Here is an 18,488-nt window from a genome sequence, read left to right on the forward strand (position 1 = left end):
TACATTGAAAGTCAATGGGAGACGGATCCGTTTTCAATTGCACCATATTGTGTCAGTGAAAACGGATCCGTCCCCATTGACTTACATTGCAAGTCAGGATGGATCCGTTTGGCTCAGTTTCGTCAGACGGACACCAAAATGCTGCAAGCAGCGTTTTGGTGTCCGCCTCCAGAGCGGAATGGAGGATGATCGGAGGCAAACTGATGCATTCTGAGCGGATCCTTATCCATTCAGAATGCATTGGGGCTAAACTGATCCATTTTGGGATGCTTGTGAGAGCCCATGACTCATCTCACAAGCAGACCCAGAAACGCCAGTGTGAAAGTAGCCTAAGTTGAATAATTATGCACAGTGAGAGTGAGGGATACAGCACAACATTAATGAGGGGATCAAAGCAAAATGAACTAAGTCCATAAACATGTGCAGTAAGAGGCAAGGGGAGAGAGTGGGGATGTTAGTAGAGCAAAGACGAAAGAGGACGCTTCTTTTTATCTAAGTCCCACACGCAGGCGCGGGCCCTAACGGGGTATTAGTCTACTCAGTAGTGATATCAGGTAAAAAATATGTATCCTATAGGTCTGGAAACCTTTGTGCCTCTATCCTAGTAGGTGACCGATATTGTCATTTTATGCATTAGACTGATAGAGGAGGGTTCTCTCCCCTTCTAAAGATCTAACGAACCCAGCGCTCGTGTTACAAGCTCCTAACCCCTGAAGACGCCATATACGTGGTGAAATGTTGGGGGAGCTTTGATCTCTTTTCGTAAATACAAAAGCATTAGAGTTGTGAAACAAGGGGGCCGACCTGCAGGCGTCCCCCTGAATATAACTGCGGGAAATAGAATTGAGAACCATAATGGAGGATATTTAGGAAATAGACTGGAGAAAGATAGCGCAAATCGAGCAGGGAATGAGTATTAGACTGGCAGTTGTGATAGTTAGAAAGTAAGCGAAATTAAGCGAGTTGAACAGTGTAACTAACTTTCTTACTAATAATAATGTTGCAACTGATTATTAGAGCTTTCCAGTACACTCAGGAAATAAGCACAAGGTTTAGATACAAATAAGGGGTTCTAACAAAGCAGCTGCTAACAACTGATAAAAGACATCTCCTTATTATTGTAGTGTGGAGGGGTGAAAGCTAACAACCCCCGCCATAATATATCTAGACCTAAATAATACCATTAATACATTCAGAAGATTTAAAAAAAAAAAAAACACAAATGTTTGAGTTTTTTTTATATCACCAAAGGCTATAACGATATATTATCTCGTCTTGTGTTTATTTTAAAAGAATATAATAAAAGGTTTTTTTTTTTTTTTTTTAAAGAAAGAAAATAAATAATTAGGCCTAAAACAGAATTGGTATAGCCCCTGGCTATTGATTTATGTTCAAATGTAATTATAGTCACATTTTGTATATTAGTCCATTCTCCATTTTTTATTTTCACACACTGGTTTCCACCTTTGACAGTCAACATGCAATTACACCTTCCGACACAACAGCGTTCACAAGTCCCAACCTATGTATCCAATTATCTTTATATTCTATGTCAGTGCCACTCATACCTCCTGATGCGACTTTTCTGACCAGTGACTTATAGAAACTTTTGCACATACTGGCACATGCTTTACGTTGTGATTATGTTACATGGACATGTTCATATTTGAAATCTCAACTTATATCCTCCAGTCATGCCACATATACCGGCCCTTGCGGCTTTTCATGCTAGTGATAAAGAGTAACCCTTGTATATACCGTAGTGACATATATATCGCTTGTGTGCATTTCCATACTCATGTTACACATGTCAATAAATAAAATGCTGCAAATGATAGGACTAAATCAGTGTATCAATGTCACAATCACGTCACTAGACTGTTTATATCCAACAATCAGCATTGTGTTCACGAAATGCGTAAGCAGGAAGGAAGCTGCCATAAGGATTTTAACCATATTTGAATTAGTGGAGGTGGATTTACAAAGCTTTTTTTCTTGGAGAATTCTATGCGGCTTATCACCTCCATGGGCAAGGTGCAGTGGAGTATTTTATTGTGTGTGCTTTCTTCATACATAAAGGCTTAAATGAAATGCAAAAAATGTGCCACATTTTGGCAAAAATTACACAAATTAAGATGCAGCCACAATAGTAAATGTGGGTCAGTGTCATCATCACATTGCATAATTTGCTCAAATTATACTTAAAAGGCCACATTGGATAATGGAAAGTTAAGATGCTCTGAGAGCCATTAAATGCCGCCATTACCTTCCTTTATACTGGCGGGGGGGGGGGGGGGCAGGTAGCCCTTGGCCTATACATCAAGTCTTTGATTAGATGATCTCAGGGATATTTTAAATAGGATGATAATAATACCATTGAGTTTCAATAATTAGAAGACATAAAAAGCAAGTATTGGCGCAAATCAAATAGCAAGAGCAAAATAACCTTTTAAGGTACAATAAACTCAATAACCCCTTAAGTTGGTACAGAGAATTCAATTACTGACTGCATGCCTAGGCTTTCATTGCTTGGATTTCTCACTAGCCACTTACACATCACCCTGGCTATACACACAGCTGATTGTAGAAAAAGACTTATAATTATGCTTTTAGACTATGCCTTTCAATACGCGCATCTAGAAAGTACAAGGTAAATAGAAGACAGCCCTGACTACATGGCAGCATTAATTAGGTGCTCCCTATGCAGCATACACTATGTTTTGCAAATCATTTTTAATATTTTTGAACAGAAAATTCTATTCTATACTACAATCTCTAAATAGAACTTCATCATATTCATCACACGATGGGTAGCGACTCCTATTATATTCCATTACTTTTTGTACAAATTTGCTGGAAACAGCACTAGGAGCACTGACTAATATACAGTTGTAAGGCTACTTTCACACTCGCGTTTTGGATTTCCGTTTCTGAGATCCGTTCAGGGCTCTCACAAGCGGTCCAAAACGGATCAGTTTGCATTATCAGTTTGCATTCTAATGCATTCCGAATAGAAAGGATCCGCTCAGAATGCATCAGCTTGCCTCCGTTCTGTCTCCATTTTGCTTTGTAGACGGACACCAAAACGCTGCTTGCAGTGTTTTGGTGTCCGTCTGATGAAACTGAGCCAAACGGACCTGTCCTGGCACACAATGAAAGTAGCCTTAAAATAACAATGCAAAAACCACAGAACAGACAATTGTTACCTATGACATGTGACACTCACATATTTACATGTCTTGATTAAAGGTGTTTTCCAGGTTAACAATATTGATGACCTATCCTCAGGATAGGTCATCAATATCAGATAGTGGTTAGTCCAACACCCGGAACCCCCAGCGATCAGCTATTCCCTGCAGCCTCTTCACCAGAGCTAGCACACTGATATTCAAAGTGCTACTTCCAGTGACCATGGCATCTGAGAGGGCTTTCGGAGTGCTGTGCTAGCAGGGCTCATATGCTATGGCAATCAAGGAAGCCATTTGGTTGGTATGGCAGCTTAGGCCCTCTGAAAGATCTGAGGCCTGCCACAGCTATGTTCCCATCAAGCCCTGCCAGTGGCATCTGTAGCTGGCCAGCTAAGACCTCTCCTAGTTGGCTAGTATAGCTTATATGTTTATACAGCTAAACCTGACAATAGCCCTAATACAGTTCCTATGTTTGTGTGTTAAAGACAAAAGCAGAGTTATTTACTGTGACATTGTGTTTGGATGTCGTACAACTGTTATATATTGTGTTCACAGAAGCAGAAAAGATAATATGCCTTTGATTCATTATATGGATGTGAGGTAAGCTCAATTACACAGCAAAAACAATAGAAAGCATAGAGTTAAACTGTTGTTGCTGACCAATCCTAGCCAGCCTCACACAGCCCAGGAATTTGACCAATCACAGCCCTGTGTGGGAAACTCCCCTAGCAGGAGCTGCTAGAAATCATTATTCACCAAAGAGAGAAGCTGAGCAGACAGACATTCACTCCACTAAGAGCTGTGTTTTATGGAAGCATAGAGGCCAAAATAGGTATTTAAAACAGTTATATAACGTTCCTACTGTTACTATAGTGATTATAACTGTATACTGAACCAGTTATATGTGTATATACTTTCAGTTCCACCAATTGCAAACTACAAATACCATACAAACAATTGCAACCATTTAAATTCCATATTGCAATCCAAATTGCATACAACCATACCAGATCATACCTCAACCAATCTGCAAATAGTTACTGCTAACTGCATATTGCAAATTGCAACCAAATTCAGCAAGTGAACTATTAGTTAGACCTCAGATATACCTCTCAGTGAGAGTACAGATACTAAAGAGAGAAATACATCCACCATTTTATGTTGAACGACAAGATTGAACAGTTGAACCATCTTATGCATACCGCCATCTTGTGATATCTTTTCAACACATGTTATGTACATGGACTATCTGCTGCAGAGCTGGCAGTGTTATATATGAAGAAAAGTTAAAGTTAATAAAGAAGTTATTTGAAGCATTTGGTGTGATCTTTAAACCTACTGTTTCCATAGAGCGGCACTAGAGGCATTACAGAGTAACAGACAGTCTGGCTATACTAAAAGTCAGAGATATCAAAATTCTTCTAATGTCACAGCGCAAAAGGCACTTCATAGTGCTGTGCCTGCCACAGCATCTTTCTTGCATTCCCTCGAACTTCGTTATAAAGAGATAGAACCAGGAGGTAAACTGTTTCATGCTGCTTCCCAACTTTCAACTAGTGCTTCTCGCTGAACACCTAAAATATCGAGCCTAGTATAATTTGAAAAAGGTAATATCCAATTCTAAGCCTAATGTTCTTGCTATGACATGTGTTTGAAGACATGAAATATTACATCCATCCTTCGCAGTGAAAAGTTTTGATATGCAAGCTTCAAATGTATAATTTTTCTTGGAATACATTCTCCTTTCCTCTTAAAGGGGTTTTCCGAGACTTATATACTGATGACCTATCCTCTGGATAGGTCATCAATATCTGATTGGTCAGGGTCCGATCAGCTGTTTGAGAAGGCACCGGCGCTCCCAGTAGCGTTGCGGCCCGTTCTCAGCTTTCCCTAGGCCATAACCTCAAGTTCATTGGTCACATGGCCGAGACGCAGCTCAGCCCCATTGAAGTGAATGGGGTTCCCCTGCAATACCAAGCACAGCTGCTAAAGAATATATGGCGCTGTACTTGGGTGAGCAAGGAGAAGGCAGTGGCATTCTCAGGAACGCGGATGCCTTCTCAACCAGCTGAGCGGCAGGGGTTCCAGGTGTTGGATCTCCACCGATCAGATACCTATGACCTATCCAGAGAATATATCATCAGAATATAAGTCCCAGAAAACCCTTTAAAAAAAAATAAAAAATACTGTATGTATTCTCTCATACTGTCTCTCCCTCTCTCTCTCTCTGCCCGCCCCCGCAAAGTTCGGCACATATTTCCCTGCCATATACGCTGAACACAGCCACCGACCACAATGTGAACACAGCCTAAAGTAAGTAAAACATGATCTGTTCCTTTCACAATATTCTAAAACCAAAACCAATTACCTTTGTTTGCAGAAGAAAGTTTTCCTGCTTTAACTCTTTTATTTCCTTCTCATAATTTATTTTCAGCTGTTCTATATCCTGCTTAAATTCCTGCTCTTTTCTTAAAGGATCTTCTTTGACAGTTATTGTCTGCCCATGTGCTGCATTTATCTTCTCTTCGACATTCTGAAGTCTCTGGAGGATGGTCAGGTTGTTGCCACTGACATCTGAATAATGGATTTCTGAGGGTCTTCCATTTGGACCGACAGGAACACTCAACTGCATATAAAGAAATGTCAATGCTTTTAATTACTAAGTGTATGCCTTGTCTTACATAGCCCCAGTAGCCATAACATTTAAATCCCTAAAAAAAAAACTTTAACATTAAATCCCCTCCCTTTTCCCCCTGTAAACATTAAACTGTCTAGCCCTGTTGGGACAACCCTGGTTAAACATTTGCAGACGTTGCAATCTTCAGTCACACCTTTTCAGTGTCTTTAGCTTTTACTATATTGACTTGTGCAGCAGAGTCTTGATGCTCCACCTTATCCCTTGGAAATCTGATTGCGTTTTCTGCAAACCTTATGGACTTTGCAGCAGATAACACACCTAACAGAGAAAGACAGAATGGAATAAAACATGTGCTTAGCACACACATTACTAAAAGTACTTCAAACCTTCTTGACAAACCTAATTTGTGTAAATAACAATTCAATAGAATTTTTCAAAAATATTTTGCGTAGCAAAACAAGTTTCACGTTAAAGTGATTTAATTTTGAGAGGAGACATAAATAAAAAACAATGCTTGCAAGAGATGCTTAACTACCGCATATAGACAAAGTATATGAATATGTAAATAAGTCCAAAATATTATGTTCTAGTATTTAAATACACAATGTAATAACTAGTGGGGCTTTCATACAATAAACAAATCAAATATTCACGATTGATTGACCACTAGTACAAAGGTCCCGTTTCCCTTGTTCTTCCTTACCTACTGCGCATGACCGTTGTCAAGAACACACATGTGAAAAAGTGATCATGTTAATGACATCAATACCTTTTTGTTTGCGCTCAGTAGGTGACTTCCACTTTATGTCCGTATGCAACTCCTTGGATATTGAACCGTCGTCATCAGACATCCGTTTAATTTGTATGTTAATCTTTCCATAGCCAGAGCTTTTAACATGAGAATAATGATGGCTCTGACCTTTCTTTAAAGAGGACGGGGGACTCTTTATCATCTTGCTCGGATGCTTATTATAGAACGGAGCAGAAGAAGCTGCACTTACAGAAAGGTCACTTCCACATTTGTCAGCCTATGTTAAAAAAAAAAAAAACATCCTTAGCAACTTAAAGGGAATCTGTCACCTATTCTGACCATATAAAATCGTTTACATAGCAATGTTCTATAAAGTACCTTCTTACCTACATGTGTCTTCTATCTTTTATTCAACTTTTCATTCTTATAAAAAAAGCAAATTTGTCCGATATGCAAATGAGGTTCCAAGTGCCCCATGGGGCGTTATTACTCTGCTCTAGTGCCCAGTATCGCCCCCCCTGCAGTGCCCAGCCCGCCTCTCTTCCAAGCCCAGCCGGCCTCCTAAGAAATAAATGTCCTCCCACATACTTGCCCAACGGCACCGCCCCCTCCCCAATACGTCATTTAATTTATTCATTGCACCATCGTGCTTCCTCCTCTCTTGGCCTACGGCACCGCCCCCTCCCGATTACGTCACTTAATTTATTCACTTCATCGGGCGTTACTTATTCCTCTATTGGCCTAAGGCGCCGCCCCCTCCCCATTACGTCATTTTATTCATTGCACCGGACCTTCCTTCCTCCTCTCTTGTCCTCCGAAATCCCGCGCAGGCGCAGTATCGGTGAGTGCCTGTGCCTGCACGATTCTCCTGTTCCAGAGGGCAACAGCCTCAATAGTGTCAATGGGCACGCGCCGTAATCTCGCAATGCGCAAGCTAGCGCATGTGCAGTGTCGGCAAAGTGTTCCTTCCCTGTGCTGGCATCGCGAGATTACGGCGCTCTAGCTTTGTGACGTCGGGGAGCAAGGAGGAGATTCGGAGGATGCGGGGCGGTGCTCAGAGTCAGAGAACGCTGGACTCATCTCTGAAGCATGGAGGAGACAGGACTCATCTAAGGTTAATTTACCTATATGGCGGGAACATTTATTTTAGGTTTTTCTCTGAACTGATAGTTCGTTCAAAATTGATTTTAATATCATTATTAATGTATTAAAAAGTATTTATAGAAAAGTGAGTGGATAAATAGGCTTAGAATGTGATGACAGGTTTCCTTTAATGTATTCCCCATCATCATTAATGCTAAAAATATATATAAAAATAGCATATACAAAATGCACCTCTTGCACTACAGGGACCATAGACTACATCTCAAGAAGTTTATGGATAGGCAAGATGAAAAGTGCAGAAGGTTTTATATGAATCATTTACAATATGCTGTCTATGCCACATACTGTACATATGGCAGCAGCACTTGCTGACAGCTGCATAATGATCTATGAAAGTCATTTGTTGCTAAAGTACATTTAAAGAACAATGATCAAATGAAATAAAAATCCATTGTGGGGTAATATTTGTCATTCAAAATTGTATTGTATTTGTTTAAATTCTCGCCCATTCTGGACGTTGAAGTCAAGGAGGCGGTCCTATTAGTGACTGACAACCTGCCCACTATGATTGTGTATATAGAGAGAGCTGCCAATCACTGATAGGACCGCCTCTTTGACTTCAAAGCCCAGAATAAGCAAGAATTTTAATAAATAAAATAAAAGTTTTACAAAATGTTTCCCCATATCAATCTGCTCAGCTCCTCCTGCTCTTTAACATGCTGCCTGCAAATTATTTTGCATTTTCATGGGGACAGGTTCCCTTTAACGGTCTGTCATCGATATTCCTTTTTTTTTTGTGGGCTGCTAATTTCTTCAACACTGCCAATGGTGCACAATCTTTTCTCGTCTGTGTCATTGGTGGACGCAACAAAGACCTTGGGGTATAGCTGCTGCCACTAGAAGGCAGACACAAAGCAAAAATTGTTAACTCCTCCCACCATCTATACCCCTCCAGCAGGCACTGAGCAGTTTTAGCTTAGGGCCCTTAGCAGGCAGACATCTGCTCTGCAGGTCTTGCCATTTTGAAACAAAATTGGGCCCAGGGTGGAATTAACCTCCGTTTACCCAACGTTGTCTACTGCGACTCCTACCTCACTACTTCTTTGTGGCATTATCCCCCCTTCCACGGGTGGACTATTTGAGAGAGATGGTACCTACTATTGCCTTTAAATCTCAAAAGGTGGAATATGGACACTACCACTGGATACTGTGACTACTATCACACTATCCCTTTAGTCGGGTAGTCCCTCTGTGTGTCAGTGTTGAGCGCCTCTGTGGTGACCTCTGCCTTCCCAGGGTGTGATCCCACAACATAATGATTGTGACTTGAGTCCATGTGAGGCAAACGCACTACTATGTTAGTTGTGGTCACTGACACCTTCAACACGTGGAGCATCTGCTCGGGTTGCCAGCTTCCTCATTTTTGGGTGGAGTATTGATTTTCGTTAACTCTAGATATTGTGGCTACTACGGTATGGCCTCCTTCACTAGATTACTTTGCTACTACTTTTTCCGTGGCTACTAATGTATGATTTCCTTCTCAGGTGGCGTATTGAGTGACTCCGAGTCACTGGCTAATGGATATGTAGTTTCTACCATATTACCTTTTTCCTCCATGGGAGTCTCAGCCCTGACATTGCGTGAGGTAGCTGCTACATAGTCCCTCTACTATAGGGGAGCCGTTCCGATGGTCCTAGGTGTTGGACTTGGTCTCTAGATCTCCTTCCCCCACAGTTGGAACTTTTACTCATGTTCTACTAGCAATGGGTGCTGTGGCTCCCACAGGTTTTGTGTTTATGCTAGCTCTTAATACGGTTGCTCTGGGGAAGATCTCCTCTCCAAAAGTCCATTCTCCCACTTGCATTCAGACATGCTTTGTTTGTTGCCATGGTGGTTGGAACAATTTTACGGGATCGTGATTTTGTCAAACCCAGTGATCCAAACACCGCTACTTCCTCCAAGATATGCTATAGCAAATGGAGGTCTTTCTTTTGCTGGTAGGAGAGTAACCACCTTCATCCTTTTAGTTTTTTCTGTTCCTCACATTCTCGTTTTTTTTCCCAAGAAGGCCTTGATCTGGAGTCCACCCTAAGCTCACTCTTAGTCCAGTCCAGTTATTGTCCTTTTCCATTTTCTTCAACACCCCTTAGCTGACTTCTTGGCAGTACATACATCTTCCCAGGGAGTTACGTGACAGGTACCCCCGTACACTAACTTGAGACCTCACTTGTTCTGGACACACTGCAGCTGTTCCTCTTTGAACCCCTTGGGGAGATTCCTCTAACCCTTCTCTATTGGTAAGTCGCCTTTCTTGTGGCCATAACGGTGAGTGCCTGAGCTTGCGGCCCTCTCAACTAGGCCTCCTTTTCCGATTCTGCATTCCCTCCTTTCTGCCCAAGGTGGTCTCCTCGTTTCATCTGAACAAGGAGATAGTCCTTGCTTCTGTCTGTCCAGTCTCATTTACTGGGGGACACAGCACCCACCCCTCTTGTGTATTATGGTTTATTGTATATAAACTGTGATATCGATATCCTTTTTTTTTTTTTTTTTTACTTTTTATCTGTACTGTCATTGTAATGCCTTAATTTTGGAGTTTTTTTGTACTTTCTGTGCTACTGTAACACTGAATTTCGCCATGGAGGGACCATTACAGGATTATCTTATGAAAATTTTGAAAAAGCTTGATCCAGTGTACATAAAAAATCCAATAGTTTATTGATCAAATATTAAAATACCAGTCATGATAAGGAATAAAATCTATCAGCATTTTACGTACGGTGGTACAAGCTTTATATATACCCGTTCAGCTCTCTAACAAGCTGCCTGCAGATGGCACTGCATTTTGTGGCAACAGGTTCTCTTTAAAGGGAATCTGTCACCAGTGACCTTCCTATCCAACTGTGTGTATAGACACATACCGTAGTTATGGTTCATCTGATTAAAACACTGGTATTCTTCTGTTGATCTGATCAGATCAACAAAAGAAAAACTGCGTTTTAATAAGGTGAACCACAGCTATGTGTCTACGCAGCCAGTTGGAGAGGGAAGTCAATGGTGACAGATTCCCTTTCAGTACACCTTTGCAGTTTATGAGAGTTGCAGATGCAGCCAAGTGTTTTAAAGCTTTAAAAACCTACAATTCAGAGAGCCACATCCATGCACAGCTACCTCATCTCTTCCTATATACTGCAGTTATAGTTACATAGTTAGTAGAGTTGAAAAAATATGAACATCAAGTTCAACTAGGGGATAGCACAGGATGTGGAGTGAAATACAGAACAGAGGGGAGTCCTGAATATGGATGTGTCAGGGAGGTTTGGGGGCCACACAGAATAGCGTCCCAGGGCACATGGAGCCCCTGGGCCACAGGCTGTGCACCTCTGGACTGCACTTGCCAATATAGTTGAAAAATAAATAAAATAATAATAACTAAGCTAATGCATGACTTTCACAACATTTAAAGCACATAGTATCATTCTTACTTGCCCACTTCTTTCACCAGAGTACATAACATTTATTTCTGAACGATTTGGCTCTGTAGATTGCCCTCGACTTTCCAAGTCCTTCGTTGATATCTTTTGCTCGCCTTTAAAATGATTATCAAATTCATGTGCAAGAAAGACCTCACTTGTTTTTTCGCCATGCGAATTATGCAAGTCTTGTGAAACCGGCTCTTCTGGTAATGACTGACTTAGATCTTTTCCGACTGCTTTATGCAGAGTATATGGAAGCACACCCTTGTCCACGTGCATGTTGACACTAGAGAACATATTAAAAGCATTTCAAATTATTAATTTGTACAGAAAATAGTAAATAAATAAAAAAACATTTATTGACAATTCATTTTGCCTTACCTCGACAAAATAAAGCCTTCTTCTCCTCGAATACGTTGCATTAATTCATCCACAGTGGATAGGTCTATTGCACAATAAGATTAGGTTATAAATTACTTTATCAATTTTAAACAAACATTTTTTAAGTTTGAGATAAACCTACACATACATCCACAACTTACTTATCTAGTACTGATCCTGTACGTGATATGTCAAACTGTATTAATTACAGTTCACAGCTAAAAATGTATTATCCTGCTGGTTTACTATGGAAAAAAGCTCGACACCCACATTCTGATCTTCTATAATGCAGTGGAGCAATTAGTGTTTAGCACTTCACTACTATATAGTGAATGGGGCAAAGACGACAAGTGCCTGAATGATATCACCAAAGTGGGGAAGAGAGGATCGATTCTATTCTTCTCCTGTGAGGGGCTGTACTCACAAGTTAAGAAGTTCCCACAGATACTGCGGTCGCTACTGACCGTGGCAGCGGAGGGGTTACATGCAGATTTTAGCAATTTAAGAAAGGGACAGAGTTTTCCAAGGGGTTTCTGCGACCAGTTTATGTTGTCTCTCCTTTAATAAATATCGCTATTGCATAGATATCGGAGTGTCATTATCTAGGAGAAGTGCTCCTTCAGAACATTTAGCAACCAGAGGTACAGTGACAGATGAAGAATATGAAATATAAGCCTTTGCCAATTGTAGGACCAGAGGTTTGGTTTATCTGGGGACATGCCCCAGCCCTCATGTATGTCAGCAAGGTAATTGGGCATATCTCCAGACATATTCATAGAACTTACAGGGGATTCCTCAGTACTAGAAGTTTGCGTGGTGGAAGTTATTTTCAACACTAAAACAGGCAGTGACACTGACAGATGTATTGTGCAGAAGAAGACCCAGTGGACGTATTGTACTGCGGGGGAAGACAGGGGCGAGTATAAGGCGTTTTTTGTTGTTGTTATTTTAAAGGGGTTGTTTCACTTCAGCAAATGTCACTTCTCATGTAGACAAAAGGTAATAAAGGCACTTCCTAATGTATTGTGATTGTCCACATTGCCTCCTCCTGCTGGCTTGATTCATTTTTCCAAACACTACTCGTTCCCAAAGTTTAGGGCCCCCAAGCAATCCAGCTGTGGTGGCCGTGCTTAGACACAACAGGAAAAAGTGTCAGACCCTCTGGTGGCAAGGACCACTGGAGTGCAAACCGGCATGCATGCGCAGCAGCATTTCCAGTTCCGGCCACCACAGTGTATAATGCGATGATAAATGTATGAAGCCAGCAAAGGCGGCAATATAGACAATACATTAGTAAGTGCCTTGTACTAACTTTCTCTACATGATAAATGCAATTTGCTTAAGTTACACAACCCCTTTAAGCTATTGCAGGGCTTGTCCCAATAATTTTCACTGTCTGAGACAACCTCTTTGATGTTCCCATACAGCTGTTTTCATCGACACATTTGATGAATTCCATATGATAAGGGACATTACCAGGGTGTCCAATATCTGGATATTATGGTATCAGATGCACTGCTGACATATCTTCCCAGAGAACAAGCAGTTTCATCTTCCAGCCTCATGTTACAGAGCAGAAGGAGCTATACACAGACTAATTGTATATTACTCATTTCAATCTCCTTCAGTACCTAGCCACTTTTCACCTTAGGGCCCAGGCCGATTTCTGCAGATCTGAAATGTGTTACTTTATGGGGTAACAACTTTGGAATGCTTTTACTTATGTGACATTCTGAGACTGTTTCATCAGGACACATTGTACTCCATGTTAGTGGTAAATGTATTAAAAAAAATAAAATAAAAAAAATATTAAAAAAATCCCCAAAATTTACAGAAAATTTTCAAGACTGACTTTTAACCCCTTTTAAGACCAGGACTATTTCCATTTTTCCTCACCACCTTCCAATAGCCATAACTTTTTTTTTTCCGTTCATTCACATAGTTTTTGAGGGCTTATTTTTTTTTACAGGACAAGATGCATTTTTTTTAATGCCACCATTTAATTTACCATGTCTTGTATTAGAAAACAGGAAAAAAAAAAAAAAAAAAAAAAAAAAAAGAATTCCGCCAAGGTTTTTGCCGTTTTGACATCACAGGGTTCACAATGCACTAAAATTGACCCGACATCCTTATTCTGTGGCTCAATACAGATGTGGCGATACCAAACTTGAATATCGCAAATCACGTTTATTTTCCTTTTTCCCCCCCGTTCCATTCTTTTTTTTCCACTGCACAGGAATTTTTATTTTAATAGTTCAGACATTTTCGGATGCGGCAATACCCAATACGTTTATTTTTTTATTGTTTAAATATTTTTATATGTAAAATTGGGAAAAGGAGGGTTATTTAAACTTTTTTTTTTATAACTATAGGGTGCTAGTACATTGGATCTTTCAATCCCCTCTCCTATTCACCCTAAGGCCTCATGCACACGGCCGTGTTCCACGGCCGAGAGCGGACCATGGAAACCCGGCCGGGATTCCTGCTGACAGCATGAGCGCACGGCGTCATTGGTTGCTATGACGCCATGCGCTTCATGCAGCTGCTGCTGTACAGTAATACACTATACTGGCGCACAGCATCATAGCAACCAATGACGCCGTGCACTCATGCCGTCAGCAAGAAATCCCAGGCCGGGTTTCCACGGTCCGCTCTCGGCCACGTGCATGAGGCCTTATAGAGATGTATCAGGCCTCATGCACATGACCGTATGTATTTTGCGGTCTGCAAAAAAATCCGTAAAAAAATACAGATGACGTCTGTGTGCATTCCGTATTTTGTGGAACGGAAAAGCTGGCCCCTAATAGAACAGTACTATCCTTGTCCGTAATGTTTTTTGCAGAACGGAAATATGGACATACGGAAACGGAATGCACACGGAGTAACTTCATTTATTTATTTTTTGGGCGACCTATTGAAATGAATGGTTCCGTATACGATCCGCAAAAAAAAAAAAGTTGATTGCGGCACCTAAGGGGTTAAATATCAGGGGTGGCGCGATCACTGCTTCCTGTCAGTGCGGGCAGGTGCTGGCTATGATGCAGGCCAGCACCTGGCGTGTATGGAGCAGGCCCGCTGCAGAGGCCCACTCCATACACGTGCAAATATTGCTTTTCAGTGCCCATTATGCTGTGCCCAGCTTTTGCCATCTAAGGCGCAACACACCCTTTAAATTGTTAGGTGGATTCTACCGGGTACTGAAATGTCCAAAATTTCGGTACACTGCAGTGTAGATTTGGATTGATTGGTCCCCGGAGGCTGCTCAAAAGCAACATGGTGCCGGTAAACCAGACGTTTATTTTTCTCTCGGTGGAGCTGCATGAAGGCTTATCATTTGGGGGATGAGTTGCCATTATCATTGGTTCTATTTTGGGGTACATACACCTTTTTATTTTGCTTTTTTGCTATTGTAATGAGCTGTGTGCGGGAAAAATGACATGTTCTCTTTATTCTGCTGGTCAGTACGATTACAGAGATACCAGCATTATAGATTTTTGACATTTTGCTACTTTTACACACAGTCGTGTTTTTGCAAAGCCATTTTCTGACAGCCATACTTTTTTCTATTTTTCTGCAGATGGTCTTGTGTGGGAGCTCATTTTTAATAGGATGAGCTAATGTTTTCCTTGGCTCCACTTTGGAGTACTTCAAAGCGAATGAATTTCTGCTGGTTCATTGTCTTGATATGAGCTCTGTTCAGACCTCCATGTCATACACTTTATTTAAAGTAAACATTACCTGAATCACCAGCAAGGGCTTTGTTGAGGCTATTTTTCTGTGAATTGATTCCATGATGATCTAGTGTCCCTGTGTTACCAATGATAGTTGGATGAGTGTTCTGCTCCTCTGCTCCTTTTATTGATGCCTCAAGGTTTTGGTACGCCTGATGCAAAGCTTCCATGTCACTGTTTGTGTACTGATTTGAAATACCTTCAATATACACAAAAGAGAACAAAAATAACATTCTAAAAAGTTTGTAAATTTATTGTATCAAGGATGAAATGAAAATAATAAAACTAAAAAGTAAGCAGACACATTATTATTAACCCTTAGGATACCGAATTTTTTTGTGTTCAGAGAGATCCAGGGTATTGAGTTTAATAACTGGCATCCTCATTGGCCCGGAAGCGAGAGTTTTTCACCCTTCAGAGACTGATCAAGTGAGATCAAGGCTTTAATGACCAAAATCGAAATTATTGCCAGTCGCGGTCATTAGTCACGGGTCTATGCTGTTTGAAACCGCGGAGGCTCGCCGGCCTTGACGCCTGCTGCACGTGCGAGCAGGCACCATGTTAACACTTTGTCCAAGTCTAAGTACAGGACTAGAAATGTTTATTATATTGCCCTACATGGACCTAATCCTGTTTTTAAAGCTTTACACCTCCTTCACACAAATATGTAACACTAAGGCCCCTTTCACACGGGCGAGATTTCCGCAATTTAACTCACCTTAATCCACTTGTTCGCGCAGCCCGGCATCTCTTCTGTCTTCTTTTGTGAGGAATAGGACCTTTGATGACATCACTGCGTTCATCACATGGTCCATCACCATGGTGATGGATCATGTGACAGACCATGTGATGAACGCAGTGATGTCATCAAAGGTCCTATTCCTCACAAAAGACAGACAGAAGAGATGCCGGCTGCACGAACAAATGGATTAAGGAGATTATTATTTTTTTTAACCCCTCCAGCCCTATTGTACTATGCATTCTGTATTCAGAATACTATTATTTTCCCTTATAACCATGTTATAAGACGAAATAATAACATCTACACAACCTTGAACCCAAACCTGAACTTCTGTGAAGAAGTTCGGGTCTGGGTACCACATTCAGTTTTTTATCACGCGCGTGCAAAACGCATTGCACCCGCGCAATAAAAACTGAACGGAACGCAATCGCAGCCAAAACTGACTGCAATTGCGTACCTACTCGCGCGGGTTTGCCGCAATGCACCGGAACGCATCCGGACACGCTCGTCTGCAAGGGGCCTAACATCTGACATGCAGTTGTGAAACAAAGGTATTGTCCACTTTGGAAAACCATTAACTTTCTGAAAGGTCACAGCTCATTTGCTGCTGGAGTAAAAGTACACTCATTGGCTGCTTAACATGTCAATAACAGCCAACCGCGGGAAGGGTCCTTGCAGCAATATCCCCCTGTGATCATCAAAATGTTAGGGAGATTCTGCTGCAAGGGTCTCCCACAATCAGCTGTTATTGCCAGCAACTGTTCAGCTCCCAAGCAGAGGAGAGGACAGTCTGAGTTCTCCATAAGGGTGCATTCACACAATCGTATGTATTTAGCGGTCCAGAAAATGTGGATCCGCAAAAAATACGGATGACATCTATGTGACGTGTGTGTTGCATCACTTTGTTGGGGGATCCAATGTAACAATACCTATTCTTGTCCGCCAAACGTACAAGAATAGGACTTATTAAAAAAAAATTGCGAGACTGCGGACGGACATACGAATGTGGACAGTGCACGGTGGGCTGTTTGTGGATTGGATGAGGACCCATTCTTTTCAATAGGTCCGCAAAAATTGCAAACAATGTGGATCAGATGCAGACCAAAAATACAGTCGTGTGAATGGGGTCCTAAGGCACTCTGCTCTACTGTGTCAACATAACTCAAGTGAACTAAACAGTCACCTGACATACTGTACTCAACAAAACTACAGTCATGGCCAAAGGTTGAGACTGACACAAATTTTGGTTTTCACAATATTTCAAGTGTTGACCCTTCTTTTTTCAAGACTTCTGCAGTTCACTCTGGCATGCTGGATATCAGCTTCTGGGTAAATCCTGACTGATGACAACCCATTGTTGCCTAATCAGTGCATGGAATTTATCACAATTTCTGCGTTTTTGTTTGTCCATCCACTTTTTGAGGACTGACCACAGGTTCTCAATGGGATTGAGATGTGGAGGGTTTCCTGGACATGGACCCAAAATTTTAATGTTTTGTTCACTGAGCCACTTAGTTATCACTTTTGCCTTGTGACATGGTGCTCCATCTTGCTGGAAAAAGCATTGTTCCTCTCTAAATTGCGCCTGGATCACTGGGAGAAATTGCTGTTGGACGATGTTTTGATACCATTCTTAGGCAAAATTGTGAGTGAGCCTGCTACTTTTGATGAGAAGCAACCCCACACATGAATGGTCTCAGGAAGCTTTACTGTTGGCATGATACAGGACTCATGGCACTGCTCACCTTTTCTTCTCTGTACAATCATCTTTCCACATATCCCAAACAGTCTGAATGGGGATTCATCAGCGCAAATAACTTTGACCCGGTCCTCTGCAGTCCAATTCCTGTACTTTGTGCGTAATGTCAGTATGTCCTTGTGTTTTTCTTGGAGGGAAGTGGCTTCTTTGCGGTCCTTCTTATAGGTATTCCGGTTTTATTGATTTTTAAGCAAGTGCCTGCAGCCTGCCTGCTCCACAACGCTCCGGTCCTCTGCTGTCTCCATCTTCCAGTCCCTGCACTGTTTACATCTAGTAGTGATCTGGCCACAAGTAGCAAGTCATCACTGAAGCCAGTCATTGGCTGGAGAGGTGCATGTGACCCTGCTCATGCACTGCCGGATGTATACAGTGTGGGGTTTCGGAAAATGGAGACAGTGGGGGCAGCATGGAGGACCGGAGCAACATGGAGCAGGGAAGGATGAATCTTCTGTTTCAGCAGGCAGGCTGTGGACACTTGCTTAAAAGTCATTATACAGTGAATGGAAAACTGCCAATATTCTGCCAGATCCAACAAACCACAATGACTACCCACTTACAATGGCTTCCTTCTGGGTTCCGCCATGGTGTCTGTTATTTTCATAAGAAGAATAGCGCTGCATGCAGCTCCAGGTCAACTCAAACCGTATTAGCAACTCAACCTTCAGAGCAACAGTGAACAGGGCCTTACTAACAGGATACCAGTCTAACTAACTATCACCAT

The 18,488-nt window shown here is 41.5% G+C and overlaps 1 protein-coding gene across 2 annotated transcripts in view; it reads right to left on the reverse strand.

The window, feature by feature from the left end:
* CEP162 (centrosomal protein 162) overlaps nt 1–18,488 on the reverse strand; it is an 87,048-nt gene that overhangs the window by 36,041 nt on the left and 32,519 nt on the right. For both annotated transcript variants that reach the window (XM_044289986.1, XM_044289985.1), the window contains exons 9-14: nt 15,274–15,465; nt 11,536–11,599; nt 11,164–11,440; nt 6,596–6,854; nt 6,020–6,144; nt 5,557–5,814 (exon numbers count right to left, since the gene is read on the reverse strand). In XM_044289986.1, the coding sequence (XP_044145921.1) occupies nt 5,557–5,814; nt 6,020–6,144; nt 6,596–6,854; nt 11,164–11,440; nt 11,536–11,599; nt 15,274–15,465 (1,175 nt within the window). The remainder of the gene's footprint in view (nt 1–5,556; nt 5,815–6,019; nt 6,145–6,595; nt 6,855–11,163; nt 11,441–11,535; nt 11,600–15,273; nt 15,466–18,488) is intronic.

The sequence above is a fragment of the Bufo gargarizans genome, chromosome 4 (genome assembly GCF_014858855.1).
Source record: "Bufo gargarizans isolate SCDJY-AF-19 chromosome 4, ASM1485885v1, whole genome shotgun sequence".
Taxonomy (NCBI): domain Eukaryota; kingdom Metazoa; phylum Chordata; class Amphibia; order Anura; family Bufonidae; genus Bufo; species Bufo gargarizans.